This window comes from Rhinolophus sinicus, chromosome 5 (genome assembly GCF_057876585.1).
Source record: "Rhinolophus sinicus isolate RSI-liver-muscle chromosome 5, RSI-T2T, whole genome shotgun sequence".
NCBI classification, from domain to species: domain Eukaryota; kingdom Metazoa; phylum Chordata; class Mammalia; order Chiroptera; family Rhinolophidae; genus Rhinolophus; species Rhinolophus sinicus.
The window spans coordinates 13,924,381-13,942,348 of NC_142505.1; the positions used below are offsets into that span (position 1 = coordinate 13,924,381).

General features: G+C 56.1%; 1 protein-coding gene across 2 annotated transcripts; it reads left to right on the plus strand.

Annotated features, from left to right (window-relative positions):
* Positions 1 to 136: 136 nt before the first annotated feature.
* On the plus strand, positions 137 to 17,934 carry PLCD1 (phospholipase C delta 1). 2 transcript variants are annotated; one of them, XM_074312611.2, is made up of 15 exons: positions 137 to 313; positions 8,430 to 8,594; positions 12,027 to 12,255; positions 13,488 to 13,617; positions 13,719 to 13,950; positions 14,820 to 15,021; positions 15,116 to 15,260; positions 15,340 to 15,489; positions 15,583 to 15,741; positions 15,978 to 16,134; positions 16,322 to 16,438; positions 16,831 to 17,009; positions 17,085 to 17,217; positions 17,294 to 17,443; positions 17,591 to 17,934. In XM_074312611.2, the coding sequence occupies exons 1-15, from the start codon at positions 280 to 282 to the stop codon at positions 17,674 to 17,676; spliced, it is 2,268 nt and encodes a 755-aa protein (XP_074168712.1). In that variant the 5' UTR covers positions 137 to 279; the 3' UTR covers positions 17,677 to 17,934. The 2 variants fall into 2 exon arrangements, with proteins under 2 accessions (XP_074168712.1, XP_019583180.2); XM_019727621.3 differs by lacking the exon at positions 137 to 313 and adding an exon at positions 4,748 to 4,926.
* Positions 17,935 to 17,968: the final 34 nt, after the last annotated feature.

Sequence of the window (17,968 nt, forward strand, 5' to 3'; positions counted from 1 at the left end):
CAGGGGCCAGGGTTAGGCAGACTTCCCAGCCCCTACTCTGTCCTCCCACCCCGATCCCCAGGAGGGGGCGGGGAGAGACGCGAGTTGACGAATCCGGGGGGCGGGGGCGCAGGCGGGCGGGGGGCGGGGCAGTGTCCCAGGCCCACCTCCGGCCTCTTCCCACCGTAGTCCATTCGGGCCTCCACCACACTCGGCTCGGACCCGCTGCCGCCGGCACTGTCGCCGCGCACGTGTGTCCCGCGGCGCCCGGCTCCCGCCGTGCCGCGCCGCGCGTCGGGCATGGACTTGTGCCGGGACTTCCTGACCCTGCACGGTGAGTGCCCGGCTGGCGCGCAGGGAGTGCCTGCGTGGTCCGACCAAGCAGAAAGCCGTTCGTGGCTCTGAGCGGAAGACCCCCAGCTCCTTCAGCCGCCCTCCGCCCCGCCCCGGGCCCGCCCCTCGGCCCTTTTGTCGCTGTGGGGAAATCTCGGCCCAGGATTCGGGGTGGGACTGCCGGGAGCGACCCTGGGCGTTTCCAGGTTTGTCCCCCCCGATCCGACCGGGGGGAAGGGAGGGATACGTGGCTGAAGACTTCCCTAAAGACTGCCCCCTGGTCACCCCAGCTTCGGGGACTCCCCCTTATCCTGGTCACTGAAAGCTGGGCTCTATGGTCCAGCGCGCACGGAAAAGCCAAGGAGGGAAGGAACGAGCATCCACGAATAACCGAGTTCTCCCCGCCTCGTCCGGGCCTCCAGGAGAGGCTCCCCAAAACTCTGGCGTGCCTGGACCGCGTCCGGCCGCGTGGGTGTGGCGGGTGGGCGTTGGGGGTAGGGCGAGGAGGTGTGCAAGGTTGGCCGAGGTCGGACCGTGCCGCGGAAACCGCCCCGCGCAGAAATCATAGTCAGAGTTGCCCAGGCAGGGAGGAGTAGCCCTATTCCCCCGATCTGCGCACCCTCCTGGCGGGACGAGGCCAAGTTCCAGCTCGAAATGCCTGCGGCTCCACCCTTTCTCCAGCCGAGCTCTGTCTCCTGTGACTCGGGAACGGAGTCTGAGCCAGCTCCTTGCCCTAACGCTGTCCCTCCAGGAGAGAGAGCAGCCGTGGGCCTTCCGGCTGTAAGGCTTGGAGGTCTTCTGGCTGGACGGGCCCCCAATCCTGAACCTGGCATCTTTTTGTTCCAGCTTGAGGACTCACCCACTCTTGGGGTGGGGGGGCGGGCTTTCCCTCCTGTCCCGCAGATCATTTGTCAGCTCAGCAAACCCTGGTTTTCTCTCCGCAATCACTGCTTAACCATATATCCCTCTGTTTTCTAGTACTTTGGGGTTGCATGCCACCTATTCTAAAGCATACATGGAGATAATAGTTGGGTAAGAAAGGCAAAGCCCTCCAGCTGTTCACTAGAGACCCCTAGAATTTAGAGGGACCCGGAGATGTTCTTATCAGGCAGTCCCCAGTCTGTCCTATGTTCCCCAGTTGGCCCAGACCTGGCCCCCATAGCCCAGAGAGACCTTGCTCAGTGCCTAGAGCTGTTACCTCATACCAGTAGCCAGGGTCGAGGGATCCCCACTCTTTCCAATGCTCCCTCTTCTCTCCTTAGGCCAGAGGTGTCCTTAATGCTCCTGCCAGCCTGGCAGGAAGGGAGATTGGGCAGCTCAGAGGGCCACAGTGGAGACCTGCTTTCTCTCTTACCATCACTTAGCTAGTGTTGTCTACCCTGCACACTGCCACCTCTTCCATGCCTGCCTCACACTCCGACGTCTTAAAAGCCATCTGGTTGCCTCTGGCAGGGCTGCAGCCTCAGTTCATGTAGGAATGGGCTCCATCCTCAGGCATCTGTGCCTTTGTCCAGCCTCTCCCCTCTGGCAGCCCTGCTATCTCCCTGGAGAGGAAGCTGCATGGAGGTTCAGCCAGTGCATCCCAGTCCTGTGACGTGGGCTTGGCCGCCCTGGCCCATCCTGTTTGTGACATGGGCTTGGCCGCCCTGGCCCATACTGTTTGAGACCTGCCTTCTGAATGCCTGACTCCGTCCAGCTTTTCCTGTGGGGCTGGCATGAACACTACAACCCCAAGCTGTTTCCCTAAAGGCCCTGCCACTTTTAGTTCAGTACCCCAAATTACCTCCCTTGGCTGACCTTTGTCCCTCCTGCAAGCCAGAAGGGGGAAGCAAGGACCTGTCAAGGAGAACTGGTGGTGGGAGGGAGTGGTCACTGTACCCTGTGCTGTCCTAGATTGTCAACACTTTCATCGGAGAGTCTGCACTCCTTTCATATTTCAGGTCTCAAAGCACTGGACATGTGCTGCAGGATGACACTATCTGGCTTAGGCAGTTGGGGGTTGCTGCAGAAAGGCCCCCTCCATTGGCCTGGGGGGCTACGGGGCCCCCCTAGATATGAAATATCCCTTCTGTCCTCACCCCCACATGCATGCAGAGGCAGTATAGTATAGAGACATGGATTCTGGGCAAACTACTTGATCAAGGTCAAGACTTGGCTTTTTCATTTCAGACAAATTTCTTGATTTCATTGTGCCTCAGCTTCCTCATCTGTAAGTGGGGGATAAGAGCTCTACCTTGTAGGGTTCCCATGAGGATTGAAGGAGATAATAATACCTATAAGGCAATTAGAATAGTGCCTGGTACCGGCAGGTGCTATGTTCCTGCAAGGAGGCCCACCCCCTAAGTGACCATGTCCTGTGAGTTGCTGTCTGGTTCTTTGGGAGATGAGGGAGTCTCTAGCCAGGAAAAAATGTGACCAGAACCGGGCTCAAGAATCAAGAGGCTCCTTCCCAAGGCTTTGAAGCCCTCAGACTGACGTTCCGGGCTCCCAGCCTCCTCCTCGTCCTAACTCACTGCCTCTGCTTTCTTCATTCTGGCCAGGGCTGCACTGATTCCTGGAGCAGGTCCCCAGATGTGCCTGAAGGATATGACCTCCCAGGGCCCTGTCCTCACTGAACACAGCTACCTCCACTAATTTTTCCTACACCTAATCCCTCCTGCCCCACTGTAAGAACTGGCATTTGTAAAAGTGGAAGACAGGTTGGGGCCTGGCTTCATCTTGGCCTCAGGAGACCTGGGCTCAGTCCTAGCTTTGCTTCTACTTGTATTGTGACCCTGGGCAAATCTCTTTGCCTCCCTGGGCCTGTTTTCTCATCCACAGAATCTCAATACCCATTTCACAGAAGAAGTGAGAATAAAGCACTAATGTCATAGGACCTCTAGGCTGGCTAAAAAGCCAGTACCCCCAAGAGATAACGGTTCCAGAACTAGCATAGCAAGTTGCGGTGGCCAGCCCCCTACCTACCTCAATTATGTGTCAAAGCTCTGTTCCTGGGGTTCCAGGCCCACACTATACAGACAACACTGATCAGTAACTTTTGTGCCATAGGCCCCTTTGGCAGTTTGGTGAAGCCAGTGGACCACTTCTCAGGATTGTTTTTAAACACATAACATACCTAAGAATTCAAAGGAAGCAAATTATATTGAGATGTGATTCTATGCTTGGTCCTTCAGTGAACCTTTGCATGGTTTCTCTAAAACAGAGGTCCCCTTACACTTGGCTCTTCTCCTGCTTTCCAAAAGAATAACTTGTCTATGCTCATATATCAGCTCATCTACACTAACACACGTTTTCATGATTTATTCTCTGGTGTGACTTTAGGCATGTCACTCTGCATGCACTTCAGTGTTTTGTCTGTTTTAATAATTGGCTTTGCCAGTGACTCACTGTCAATGCTGGTGAATGGAGCTGAAGTGAGGCGAATGGAAGAACTATTCAGAGTCAGGGAGTAAAAGAAATGAATCAGGCCTGGAGTGGGTGGTGCCCTGACCTTGGCGCACAGTAGGGGCTCAATAAATAATTGCTGGGTGAATGAAAGGGAAGCTGTAACTTACATGAAAGGTCCCACTGTTCCCGAGTACACTGGCAGCACAGTTTTGTATAAAGTTGCAGTCGTCCTATTTATCAAAGCGAGCCTGCGTTAATGGATTCCTTTCAAGATCAGCATTTTTTCCAAGAATTCCATTCGCATTTGGAACCTTGGAGATTACCCCACTCAGGTGGGGAAACAGAGAGAAAGAAACAGGTCTGCCTGAGATTCACAAGTGAGGCAACAGCCAGCTGAGTCACAATAAATTCCTTATTTTAGTAAAATATTTGGCAGCCTCGGTTGTCTGGCACGGGCTCCATCCCGTTCACCGCTGGACTCTGTAGCCCAGGCAGCCCCTCCTTAGTTCTGTCTCGCCCAGCTCCTGAGTCCTCCTCCAGGCCCCCAGCTGTTTAGAAGCGCGGCTCAGGCTCGGCGCCCTGGTCGGACTCCGCCCCCACAGAGCCTCCAAATTCGAGGTTCCGCCCCTCTCTGCCAAACACCGCCTTTCCAGTGCGGGACCCTCTCCGGGTTCGCGCCCTGGGCCCTGGCTACTCCCAGGTCGGTTTCCTGGGTCTGGCTCTGACTCTACGTCGTCTCCCAAACTCGGCTCCTTCCCTTCCCCACCACTTTGGCTCTGTCACTGCCCTCAATCCCCTTTCTGGGTTCTGGCTTTCGCCACTGATCTGCTTCCTGAATTACGGATTTGTCCCACTCTGGTTCCTCCTCTCCCCTCCCGGATTCCGCTCTCGCCCCACCTCCAGGGGTATCTGTTCCGCTCCTCTGGGTCTGGCTCCGCCCCTTCCAGTCCAGATTTCCCTCTTGCCCCGCCTCTAGGACCGAGGCCCCGCCTCCTGGGCCTTCCAACCGGGTTCTAGCTCCGCCCCTCCAGGCTTGGTCTCCGCCTGTATTCCCGCCTAGGCAGGCTTCTGGAGGCTGCCGCTTCGTCCCGAGCCAGGCTCCGCGGGCGTCAGGGGCTCTGCGGAGCATCATGCCGTTCCTGGGGGGTCGGAGCCGGAGCCGCTCCAGAGAGCTCTACCTGCAGGAGCAGAGCCTCAAAGTGGCGGCACTCAATGGGCAGAGGCTGGGTAAGGGATGCAGGGAGCATTGAGATCTGCAGAGACTGGGATGGCAGCGGGGGCAGGAAACAATATATGTTCCTGAGCTCTGAATCGTGCCCTCGACCTTTTAATTGAACCTGTTTAGTACTCCTGTGAGTGTGTGACCTACTGTGGGACTGTGTTTGCAGGGGTGGCCCGTGGGGTGAGTACAATGGGGGTTACCCCTTCTGATCTACCTCAGCCCCTCCAAGACTCCCTGCTCTTTGTCACACTTAACCCCTCCTGTTTACAGATTTACGAGGATATGTGGCCCAGTGTGTAACTGCTGTGACTGTGTAATCCAATGAGATGGTCTGCGAGACAGTGTGTGGTACTGTGTGATGTTGTGCACTGTGGGTGACAGATGTGACCTGGGGTAACTCAGAGGGACTCTGTTAGGGTGTGTATGTTATGTGGATTTTCTGATGTTACTCTTTGTGGCAGTGTACTTCTGAGTGCTGGCTGCATATTGTAATGTTGCTGAGCACTGACCCTGTGGACAGGCTTCTGAGTCCTGACTCAGCCATGTAACTTCCTTGAGCCTCAAGATCCTCATCGATAAAATGGGAATAATGGTAGTGCTTTCCTCAGGCTTGTGGGGGGGGGGGGATTAAATACACGTGCTAAGAACAGTATCTTATTCAAATATTAACTATTATTATGATGGTGGATGCTATGATGATGATGGTGATGATGATGATGATGATGTTCTGGCATTGCATGTTGTGTGGCTGTGTGTGACTCCATGTAACAATGTGTATCACTGTGTGTGACTCATTGTCTCTTCGAGGTTGTGTGATGGTGTGATGGTGTGGTGTGCATTGCTGTGGGTCCCAGGCCTAGTTTGTGTCCATCATGCATCACCCTCGGTACCTGGGCAGGACTCCTGGTACTCCCGTCAGCTTTTTATTAGCATCCACAGCACTGTCTGCACTCCTCCCCAGGGCCACCTCCTGTGTGCAGCTGGCCTGGGCAGCTTGGTGAGGCTGCAAGGTCACCCCCGGGCCCCTGAGCTCAGAGTCCTCTCACCCCCGCCCTTCCACAGGAGAAGGTACTACAGCTAAGTGAGTGGGGCTGGCAGGGGTGCCCACAGACTTTCTGGGTAGTGGGAACGGGCAGCGCAGAGATCTCAGAAACAAAAGGACCTCAAATGAGGCTCAGAGATGGAGGTGCCTGACCAGGTTTCCCAGTGGCCCACAGGGCAGCGGTTATCAAGGTCCACCTTGGGACGGAGGTCTGTGTTCCGGAAGTTATGTCGGCAGTTAGGGGGCTTATCTCTGCCTGACTGCAGACAGGGCCACAGCCTGGCTCCAGAACAGGATAAACATGTCATCTCCTCACGGTGTTTTCCAGAACTGGAGGGTGGGGCTCACCTACTTTCCGACCCCCTCCCCCATTTACATCTGGGCTGTCAGCAATGGCTTACCCTAATGTGTGCCCAGCTTAAGGGGTGGGATGCAGGCCAGGCCAAGGGTAAGATGTCCCTCCCAATTGCACCTCAGCATCAGAAAGGACCACAGAATCCCCAACAGAGGCTGAGGTGGCTCCTCTGGCAGCATTGGACTCCCTTCCCCTTCCTCTGGTCTCGAGCCCTATAGATAGCCAATGGTTTAGGACATCTTGCAGGAGCCCTCGGGGCTTCCCCTGGGGCTGAAGGGGGAACTGCTCACACCGAGGCAGAGGGGTCTCCTGGAAGTGGTGGAGAGACTTGGGACAAAGGTGGCCACACCAGAGTGTCACCTCTGAGGAGGCCCAGAGATGTCTCCTCCGACACTGTTGTCACTCAATACTGATGGAGGAACAGAGGGAAGGGAGTTGCCTAATGCAACAGCGGAGTGGCTGTTAGCACTGGGCTCTGTACCCACTGGAGGCAGGAGATTGGGGAGTGAAAAAGAGGATGTGGGCAGCTGAGGCTTAGGGAAGTGGTACAGGAGGTTCTGTAGGTCCCATGGGTGTGGGGGGCGGGCTAGGGAGTGGGGGGACAAGGATAAAGTGGGAGAGGCTATAAAGGGCCGAGGATCTGGGCTCAAAAAAGAAAAGCCTATAGGCCTAGGCACAGGCCCCTCAGACTGGACCCACATGGTCTATGATGCCACCGCTCTGGGGGAGCCAAAGAATAAAGATTGCTGAGGCCACACAGTTTTAGTTTTGGGAATAGATGTGAGGTGAGATAATGGCCAATTGGCTCTGAACAGAGCTGGCTGCTGGACTACATGTGTCTTGGATGATAGAGACAGATGCAGGTACAGATATAGACACAGATATAGGGTGATACATACAGATGCAGATATAGATGTATGTATCTGTATTACCATGATGGGTCATTAAGGTTGGGGGTTCTCTCCTTAATCACAGTTAGTACAGGGTTTGTTTGGGGGTGAGGGCTCCTGGGGAGCCAGCCCTGATGCCCCTTTGGTTCCTCTTGCTTGGGCCTGGTTGGACAAAGGGCATCATATCTTTGGGAGCCAGTCTGTGTCTCTGAGAGACACAGCAAGAGAGCTTGGCTGGAGGGTACCAAGCAGCCCGGGTTCTGGTCCTTGCCGTGTGGCCCTGGACCAGGCCCGGCCTCAGCATTTGAAAGGCTGCACTCTGACTTAGTGCTGCTATACCCTGAGGGGTCTTGGACCCAGGAGACTCAGCTGGGGTGGGCACGGAGGGACAGGGGCATCCCAGCAGGCCCAACAGAGGCTGCAGGGGGCTCATGTGTGTCCTGGGAGCAAGGATCAAGATCCATTCAAGCAAGTCCAAGTCAGGGGTGTGGACAACAGTGGTGAGGGTGGCAGGGGTGGGCACGACGGCCGCACAATAATCACAGTTCTGACACCAAGATCTACAACTGCTGTCACCTCGGGACCTCCCCAGATACGTGCATCATCTCATTTAACCTTAGACCTTCCCTTTGAGGGAGATCCTATTTTTATCCTCAGTTTAAAGACAGGAAAGCAGAGGCCCCACAACATGAATTCAGTTGCCCAGGTCACAATGAGTTAGGAGGGGGACCTGGACCTGGGCACTGGTGATCCCACAGCCACTGGAGTTGGGTGGTTGGGCTCCGTGGTGCTCTGGACTCCATTTCCTTCTGTGTCTGCCCCTTGTCTTTCCTGCTTTGCCTGATATTTTGGTCTCAGCTGCCTTCAAGTTACTCTGACCCCTAGGTGTGCTCAGGAAGGGCCCACCTTGTCTTTTAGAGCCAGGCCACTTCCTAGGGTTCTGATCCCCCTGGGACCAGGTGTTCTTAGATTAGCTGCCCTCCCTTGGTCCATTCAGCTGTGGGTGGCAGGTCACCGTGTGGCCTTGAGTGGGTAGGTGTCCTAAGGTTTACATAGCCTCAGCTGGCAATCAGAGATGACTTCATGGTAGAGGCAGAGAACCGAGGATGAGGCTGGTGAAAAGTGGGCTCCGAGAGGGTCTGGAAGTGGGCGTGACTAGCATGGGGCCTAGGGCAGCAGGGACAGTGGAGGAGGTGGCATCTTACCAGCTCTGCCCCCTAGGCCTCCAAGATGATGAGGATCTACAGGCACTGCTGAAGGGCAGCCAGCTCCTGAAGGTGAAGTCCAACTCATGGCGGAGAGAGCGCTTCTACAAGTTGCAGGAAGACTGCAAGACCATCTGGCAGGAATCCCGCAAGGTCATGCGGAGCCCGGAGTCCCAGCTGTGTGAGTGCCACGGGGCCCTGGGGTAGGAGGCAGAGTGTGCAGTCCGTGCTTGGATGGGGAAACTGATGCTGGTTGGGGGTGGAGGTCCATAATGGACCAGGACCACAGATAGGGAAACGAGGCCTGGCCTGGTGGGGCATAGGTCAATCATGCAATGGGGACCAGATATGGGGAACCTGAAGTGGGTCAGAGTTAGGGAGAGGAGTCATTTAAAACACTGAGCTCTAGTTTGGGCCAGAGAGGGCAGTCCTGGACCGAGGACCACAGATGGAGATGCTAAAGCCTTTTGGGGATTAGGGATATATAACCATGGCCACAGATGGGAAAGCAGGCTCAGAAGGAGGGAGGGAAGTGGACCGCGTTGTATGACGTCACAGGTATCTGCCCTGGCGGTTGTGGGGAGGAGCAAAGTTGGGCACACTAGAACTCCAGGTGTGGTAGGGCAAAAGCCAGCACCAAGTCTGGGGGCAGGTAAGGCCCTTCCCAGGATGAGTGGCCAGGATGTGAGGCGGGGCCGCCGGAAGGGGCTCTCCCCTGGGACTGGGGCCATTGCAGGGAGGCTGAGGCAGAGCAGGGCTAGGACATGAAGCCTCAGCTTGGTAGCTCCCATGAGGGTGTGGGTCTGAGGACTTTCTATAAGCTTCAGAAAGGGTTGAGGAACCTAACGCTCAGGCCTGCAAATGGAGAGTGTTCCCTACAAGGCCTTAGGGAGAAAGCTCTGTGTTAAGGACTGCTCTCCTTAACACAAGAATGCCCTAACAATTCTGTAAAAGGAGAGGTCTAACTCTGCATCTTTACCTGGTGGGAAAATTGCAAACCAATGCTATCCAGGAGATCTTTCTGTGTTGATGGAAATGTTCTATATCCGTGCTGTCCAATACAGTTGCCACTAGTCACTTGTGGCCACTGAGCACTTGAAATGTATTAGGGTGACTGAGGAACTGAACTCTTAATTTTATTGAATTTTAACAAATTCATATTTAAATCATCACATGTGGCTAGTGGCTGCTGTATTGGACAGTGCAGAGAGATCACTGCCGCTGGGTTTTACATAGCCTAGACCCCTGGAAAGCCCTCACTCATTCCCCTGCCCTTGGCTGTTGAAGGTCAGGCAGGGTCAGCCCACTGGCAGGTCTGCAGGGAATGAGACCAGACACAGGTGACAAGCCACAGGAAGGGTCTGGGCAGAAACCTGAGATGGCCTGCTGGCCTGTGGCCTATGGAGGGGTCAGAGGTGAGGCAGGACAGGAGCAAGGTCAGATGGGAAGAGTGGGGCTGGGCCTTGGGGACTGTGGACCATGGAAGGTTTCTGAGCAGGGCTGGCCAGGGTCAGAGAGGATGGGGCCTGAGGCGCTTTCAGAAAACCGCCCTCAGTGCACGTGTGCCACATAGAGCAGGAGTGATCCTGACCTTTCCTCTGGGGAACAAGCCGGGCTCCTTCACATGCCTCCGCCCTGATATGAGGTTTCCTGTTAGACGCTGGCAGGAGGTGCCATGGTGGGAACGGGTTATCTTATACACTCTGAGCCCTGGGGGTTCTGGGAGCCCACTGGCCAGCTGGTACGTATGCATGGTTCCCAGGGTACCTAGCATCTGTTGGGCTGGGTGTGGGGGCAGCAGAGTAGTAGAGACTTAGGCCTTTCTACACCTGCACTGGGGAAATGAGACCCTCACACTGGTACAGCTGTGACACGAGGGCAGGAAGATCATCCCAGGCAGGAGACCCAGTGTGAGCAAAGGTGTAGAGGCGAGAATGAGGAAGGCAGATAAGTAAGGGGCTTGCACCCCAGGAGGGGCTGCAGGGATGTCAGGCCTGGGGTTGGGAATCAGATATAGTCAGATAGGGACCGTGGCCGGAAGAGGCTCTCTTCCATTCAAAGCCTCCGAGACAGGCCTTGCGCTGAACTTGCCTGTTGGCTGCTTCCCTTCTCTGGGCAAGTGAGACAATTGTCCTCAACTGTACTCTACCGTCAGGGAAACAGGCTAGGTGAGGGAGGAGTGGAGCAGCGCCCCCACCCCCAGTTCTCTGGCCTCTGCTTCCTGATCCCTAAGTCTTCCCTGACGCTGCCACCGTTAGCACCCCCCTCAACTCTGGTTTCCAGAGGCAGACAAAGCATTATCAGCAGTGAAGGCAGGGTGGGGGTGTTGGCCCGGGAGCTCCATGGCTTGCTCAGACTTCCTGTTTTCACTCCTAGCCTGGGTCAGCTGCAGCTGGTATGGGGCCTAGCAGGGCACAGGAGGCTGTGGGCAGAGGGATTAAGCAAGGATATCCCCTGCACCCTAGATGGTCCAGGGCTCACGTGTCCTACTCTTCAGAGCCTGCTGCCTGGGCTGGATACATGGCACACCCGTGGGGCCTGCAGGTGGCTAGGAGGCCCCGGGGCACTCAGGGTACCAGTAGGCACCAGAAGGGACAGGTGGGCTTTCAGCCAGAGCTGGTCTAGGAACCAGGGCAGATGGATATAGATGGCTCAGGATGGGGGTGGGGCAGACACAGAGCCTGGACCCTGATGCTGGGAGGCCCAGCATGGGCCCAGCCAGTGGGACTGGCTCCCAGCCAGGCCAGGGAGGACACATTGGGGGTAAGAAAGGGTAGACAGGGCCTTGCTGCTCCCTGAAGCTTAGAAGGCCGAGTAGTGACAGCAGGGCCCTCCTGGCTCCCCAGAGCAGAATGCTATGATCTCTCAGACCCCCAAGGAGTACCCTCCAGTCTGACTCTTGGAACCCTAGAGGGCAGAGCCTTCTTCCTTCCCCCTCCTTGCCAAGGGACTCCCTGAGTTCAGGACACATACTGACACACACGGGGCAAGGCCCTCTCTACCCACTGACACAAGCACGTGTCTCTCTGTCTTTGGCCCTCAGCCCTCAGCTCCCAAGGCCGGGGCAGACTGAGGGTGGCTCCAGTCTCCTGAATGGTCAGGAGTGGGGCCTGGAGGCTTTCATGGCTGTGTGAGGGGAGGACGGGTCCAAAGTCAAGTTTGATCAGGAGGATATGTGGCCTCTTCTCTGTCCCAGGCCCCATGCTCCAGAATGGTCTCTCCCCATCTGTTTAAGAGCCTTGCCCTGCCCAAATCCTCTCCCCAGGGCCCTACTCCCGACAGCACAGAAACAGGGGGTTTGGGGTCCCAGGTACCCTTCCTGCCCTAAAGGCAGTCCCTCTCTGTCTCTGTAATTCCTTGTGTTTCCACTCTGCCCAATACAACTGTGTCTCACATTCCTTTCCCACCCCAGTGTCTGTCTTCCTTCCTCTTTTTTGTCCGCCTTGTCTGTCCTCCTGACCCCATCCTTTCTCTCTGGATCAAGCAAGGCCTGAGCTCCAGATGCCCTGGCTATGTCTCTAATTGTGCCCCCTTCCACTGTGGCCTCAGCCATGCCAGGGGCTGGAGTTGGCCTCATGCTTCTCTCTGGCCCACCCCCACCCCCTTCTTACAGTCTCCATCGAGGACATTCAGGAGGTACGGATGGGACACCGCACAGAGGGCCTGGAGAAGTATGCCCGTGATGTGCCCGAGGACCGCTGTTTCTCCATTGTCTTTAAGGACCAGCGAAACACATTAGACCTCATCGCCCCGTCGCCCGCTGACGCCCAGCACTGGGTGCAGGGTCTGCGCAAGGTCATTCAGCACTCAGGCTCCATGGACCAGCGGCAAAAGCTGCAGCAGTATCCTTTTGGTGGCAGTGGGTCCAGGCCAAGCCTGTGGATACTGGCCGTGATGTCCCCAGGGCAACCTGGGTATGGAAGATACCCAGCTTTGGACCATCATACCAAACAGTACGGATTAGGTGGCTTAAACAACAGAAATTCATTTTCTCACAGATCTGGAGGCTGGAAGTCCAAAATCAGGGTGCTGGTAGGGTTGGGTTCTGGTGAGAGCTTTCCTCCTGACTTCTGGATGGCTGCCTTCTCACTGCGTCCTCACATGGCAGAGAGAGAGAGAGAGAGAGAGAGAGAGAGAGAGAGAGAGAGAGAGAGAGAGAGAGAGAGAGAGAGAGACACAAAGACAGTAAGCTCTGGTCTCTCCTTATCAGGGCACTAATTCCATCATGAGGGCCCCACCTCATGACCTCTTCCAAACCTCCCAAAGGCCCATCTCCAAATACCATCATAGTGGGGGTTAGGATTCAACGTATGAATTTTAGGGGAACACGGTTCATAGTAAAAGGCAAGCAGGGGAGGTACCTGCAGCCCCCTGATGTCCCCTCTTCCCTAATCTGTAACCAGCATGGAGTTGGGAGGCTGCGGGAGCAGCCTGCTTCAATGGGAAACCTAGACTCAGAGGTTTTAATCATCTAGTTCTCAAGGTCAAGGTTGAGAGGAGAGAGGATAGAGGTTAAGAGAGAAGTGGGGGCCTGAGTGCCCCAATCATGACAACGTGATCTAGGCTTTGTTTTTGCATGTGATGTCCCCACCTTCTGGTCAGTGGCTTGAAATTTGTGGTTTCCTATAAAATAAGCCTCAAGTGCTTTAGTCATGTTGGCTAACAATTATATATTCAAAACTGGAAGGACGTACCTTACAATGTTAACAGTAGTTATCCTTGGGTCTCTGGGGGATTTGTTTGTTTACTTTTCTTTATTTTCTAAATTGTCTATAATGAATGCTTTTATAGAAAGAAATGTTTTTTGTTTTGTTTTGTTTTAAATTTGAGAGGGTTCAAAGCCAGCAAATAGGAAAAAAGACCCTGTACTAGGATGTAACATTTCCTCTCAAGAGGTCACCAGGTCTTGCCCCTGAAATTCGCATATGCAGTAAGTCAGGCTTGTGGGAAGCTGTGTCTACAGGAAGCCTCAGTCCACATGGGCCCAGGTATTGACCCTGGGCTAGAACCGTGGCTCTGGCTGGGACCTTGGGGGTACTAGGGCTCCTGGGTTCTTTCCTTAGTTCTTACCCAGCTGGATTCACTCTTGCTTGCGAAAAGCTGACAAAAACAAGGACAACAAGATGAGCTTCAAGGAGCTGCAGAACTTTCTGAAGGAACTCAACATCCAGGTGGATGACAGCTATGCCCGGAAGATCTTCAGGGTGAGGCAGCAGTGAGGGCTGGGTCTGCCTGGCAGTGGGGTCCTTGACCCTAGCCCAGGGCCTGTTCTGAGCCTGCACACCTGGCTGTCCTGGTTTTGTAGGAATGTGACCGCTCTCAGACAGACTCCCTGGAAGACGAGGAGATTGAAGCCTTCTACAAGACACTAACCCAGCGGGAGGAGATTGACCAAACCTTTGCTGAGGCTGCCAACTCTGGGGAGACCCTGTCAGTGGATCAGTTAGTGACGTTCCTGCAGCACCAGCAGCGGGAGGAGGCGGCGGGACCAGCACTGGCCCTCTCCCTCATTGAGCGCTATGAGCCCAGCGAGAGTGGTGAGGGCCTGGCCAGGGCCTGTGCCCTGCAGTCCCAGGGCCACAGTGGGCTGGGAGATTCCTGGGGAGACTGCAGCCTGAGTGTAGGGAGCTGCAGGGATGGGGGTGCCTTAGTAAGCCCCAGTCCTCCCGGTCAGTATTTGCCTACACCATGAAAGCAGGCAGATAGGAAACGGGGCTCCAGCATCACTAGCCACCTCATTTCTCCTCCAAGGGGTTTTGAGGACCTCTCCCCCAGGAAATAGAGTAGAAGCTAGAAAAGCACATCCCCTGCTTCCTTCTTGGTGCCCATCCTGGGCCCAGCTTTGAGACATAAGATGGAGCCTGGTCCTGGAGGGGGCTCCAATCTGGAGGCACAGAGAAGATGAGGTCCTGTCCTCACGGGGCCTCACAGTTAGGGTTTCCAGGTGGGAATTCCCGCCCATTCTCAGGAATTTTTTTCACTTTCTTGTTCACGAATCCCGAGATATAAACTGCTTTCTGTTCTCCATGATGAATCATTTCCACAAAGTGACGGCCGATACTACCAACCACCTGGGTTCAAAGAGCTGATTTTCCCGATTTCCTGACCAACTTTTCTCGGGATTCGGGAACGGGAAAGCGAAAACAGTTCACGAGAACTGGTGGGAATTCCCGCTCAGAACCCTACTCACAGTACAGGGGACACAAGAGGAGGAGACAGCCCCCACCCTGGGGTAGATTGGTTGGAGAGACTCAAACTTACCCCTTCCGAGAGATATTAAGGATGAGCTCAGGACTGGGAGGCAGAGGGCATGGGGGCTCCACCTCCCTGAGCAGTGGCACGGCAAGGTCCCCAGGAAACGGCTGGCCAGTGGAGGGCTCTGACGTGCTGGCTTCCTCCCTCCCAGCCAAGGCACAACGGCAGATGACCAAGGACGGCTTCCTCATGTACCTGCTATCCGCTGATGGCAGCGCCTTCAACCTGGCACACCGGCGGGTCTACCAAGACATGGGCCAGCCGCTCAGCCACTACCTGGTGTCCTCCTCGCACAACACCTACCTGCTTGAAGACCAGCTCACCGGGCCCAGCAGCACCGAGGCCTATATCCGGTGGGGCAGGGGGCGGGGCGGGGGAGCCCGGAGGCGGGGCTCTGGGCGGGATGGGCGTGGGGCCAGAGGGTCCTAGCACCACCCCTCTCCGCAGGGCGTTATGCAAAGGCTGCCGCTGTTTGGAGCTCGACTGCTGGGACGGGCCCAACCAGGAGCCTGTCATCTACCACGGCTACACTTTCACTTCCAAGATCCTCTTCTGCGATGTACTCAGGGCCATCCGAGACTATGCCTTCAAGGTGGCCGCGCCCCTGGGTGGGGTGAGGATCGGGAGGATCGGGGCGGCAAACCCTTCTTAATCTGCTCTTGGGCCTCCAGGCCTCCCCCTACCCTGTCATCCTGTCCCTGGAGAACCATTGCAGTCTAGAGCAGCAGCGCGTGATGGCGCGACACCTGCGCACCACCCTGGGCCCCATGCTTTTGGACCGGCCGCTGGACGGGGCTACCACCAGCCTGCCTTCCCCTGAGGTGCCTGGTGGGGATGGGGGTGCCCAGAGGACAGGGCAGGGGAACTGGCTGGGAGGCCAGCTTGGTTTTGACCAACTGCCCCTCCACCCTTAGCAACTGAAGGGGAAGATCTTGGTGAAAGGGAAGAAGCTTGGGGGGCTCCTGCCCTTGGGAGGGGAAGGTGGCCCTGAGGCCACTGTCGTGTCAGATGAGGATGAGGCTGCCGAGATGGAGGATGAAGCAGTAAGGAGCCGAGTGCAACACAAGCCCAAGGTTCGAGGGGAAGTTGTGGGGGGAGGTCAGCCCTGGGGCCCTCCCCCATCATCACCTCCCATCACCTGGTGGGATGTTTGCCTTGTCTTAGTTCTCTGTGGCTGCCACTCAGACCCTCTGCCCCCCTCTCTCTCTGTCTGTTTACTTCTCTCTGTGTGTCTGGGTTTCTGGCTCTCTCAGTGCCCACCTGCCCCAACCTCTGAATCTAACCTGGGCCTCCCCATGGCCCCCAGTAGGACAAGCACAGGCTAGTGAAAGAGCTCTCCGATATGGTCATTTACTGCAAGAGCGTCCACTTCCGGGGCTTCTCCAGCCCTGGCACCCCAGGGCAGGCTTTCTATGAGATCGTGTCCTTCTCTGAGAACCGTGCCCTCCGACTGCTCCAAGAATCAGGTGAGCCCGGGGCCTGCTCCCTGAGGGTGCTGTCCACTGTCTGACCATGTGTGCTGGCCAGGGTCAGGCCTGGCTCCCACTGGCCTGGACAGAGTTAGGACTCCCTGCTCTTTCCAGCAGAGCTGGTGGGGAGGGGCTCAGGCTCACCTGGAGGCCTCCACTTCTGACCAAGTCACATCCTCCTCAGGAAACAGCCTGGTCCGCCACAACGTGACTCACCTGAGCAGGATCTACCCCGCTGGCTGGAGAACGGACTCCTCCAACTACAGCCCTATGGAGATGTGGAATGGGGGCTGCCAGATCGGTATGGACTGGCTGAGGCTGGGAGGACGCCTGGAATAGGGATTTTAGTCCAGAGAGCCAGGGACCAGGAGCCTCTGGGGACCCAAGCTGGGCCAGATGCAGGATTTGTGGGCTCAGGAGCTGGTGATCTCAGTTTGGAAATATCCCTCTACTAGCAGGTCACAGTGCCTGAAATCCCATAGCACACTCGTGCTTTGAATCCGGGCACCAGAAATGGAATGTGAGGTTGGTGTGGTAGGTCAGTTAGGGTGGCAGGAGGGCTTTAGGCATCAGTGATACAGGACCCTGCTGCCTCACTGTGTGACTCTAAGGCCTCAGTGTACCCTGAGTAGGTTGGGCTCTCGGGTCCCAGAGACCAACCCACAGCCTATGACTGCTCTGTCCTACCTGTAGTGGCCCTGAACTTCCAGACTCCTGGGGCAGAGATGGACGTGTATCAGGGCCGCTTCCAAGACAACGGGGCCTGTGGGTACGTGCTGAAACCTGCCTTCCTGCGAGACCCCAGCTCCACTTTCAACTCACGTGCCCTGGCTCAAGGGCCCTGGTGGACTCCGAAGCGGCTCAATGTCAGGGTATGGCCAGCCACAGGAGGGATGGGACCCTCACTACCATTCCTAAACCCTTAATTGTCCACCACCTTCCCTCAGGTCATCTCAGGGCAGCAGTTGCCCAAAGTCAACAAGAGCAAGAATTCAATTGTGGACCCCAAGGTGACGGTGGAGATCCACGGTGTGGGCCGGGACATGGCCAGCCGCCACACGGCAGTAATCACCAATAACGGTATGTGCTGGGCCTGGGCTGGGCCCATCTCCTGGAGCTGGTGTCCGTGCTATTGACATGGTGCCTGTACCCCTAGGTTTCAACCCGCTGTGGGACACGGAGTTTGAGTTTGAGGTGGTTGTGCCTGAGCTTGCCCTCGTGCGCTTTGTGGTCGAGGATTACGACGCCTCCTCCAAAAACGACTTCATTGGCCAGAGTACCATCCCCCTGAACAGCCTCAAGCAGGGTAAATGTTTGTCCAGGGGAGGGGACAGCAAGGTGGAGGGAGGCAGGGCCTGGCATGTCTTGGGCTGGGGCAGCTATCCCTTGAAGCATCTTCCCTGAGTGACCGGAACTCTCCCTGTGTGTTCCTTCCTGCCCACTTGCCTGCCAGGATACCGCCATGTCCACCTCTTGTCCAAGAATGGAGACCAGTACCCATCTGCCACCCTGTTTGTGAAAGTGTCCCTCCAGGATTAGGCTTGGAAGCGGGCCAGGCTCTCTTCTGTCCACATCTGGGGACAGGGCAGGTATGGGTGCTCCCAACCTCTTGCTCAGAGCTAGAGGCCTGTGCTGCCTGCTGCTCTGATGTACTGTCTATGCTGCTGCCTCTCCGGGGTCCTAGGAGCTGGTCTGGTCCCCAGATCTGTCCTCAATTCCGTTAGGAACAACACTGCAGCCCTCTGCACCCTCTGGCCAGCCCTAGGTTGAGGGTTTTTATAAAAATCATAAGACTGAGTCCTGTGGTGTCTTGTCCTGGATGCCAAAAGCT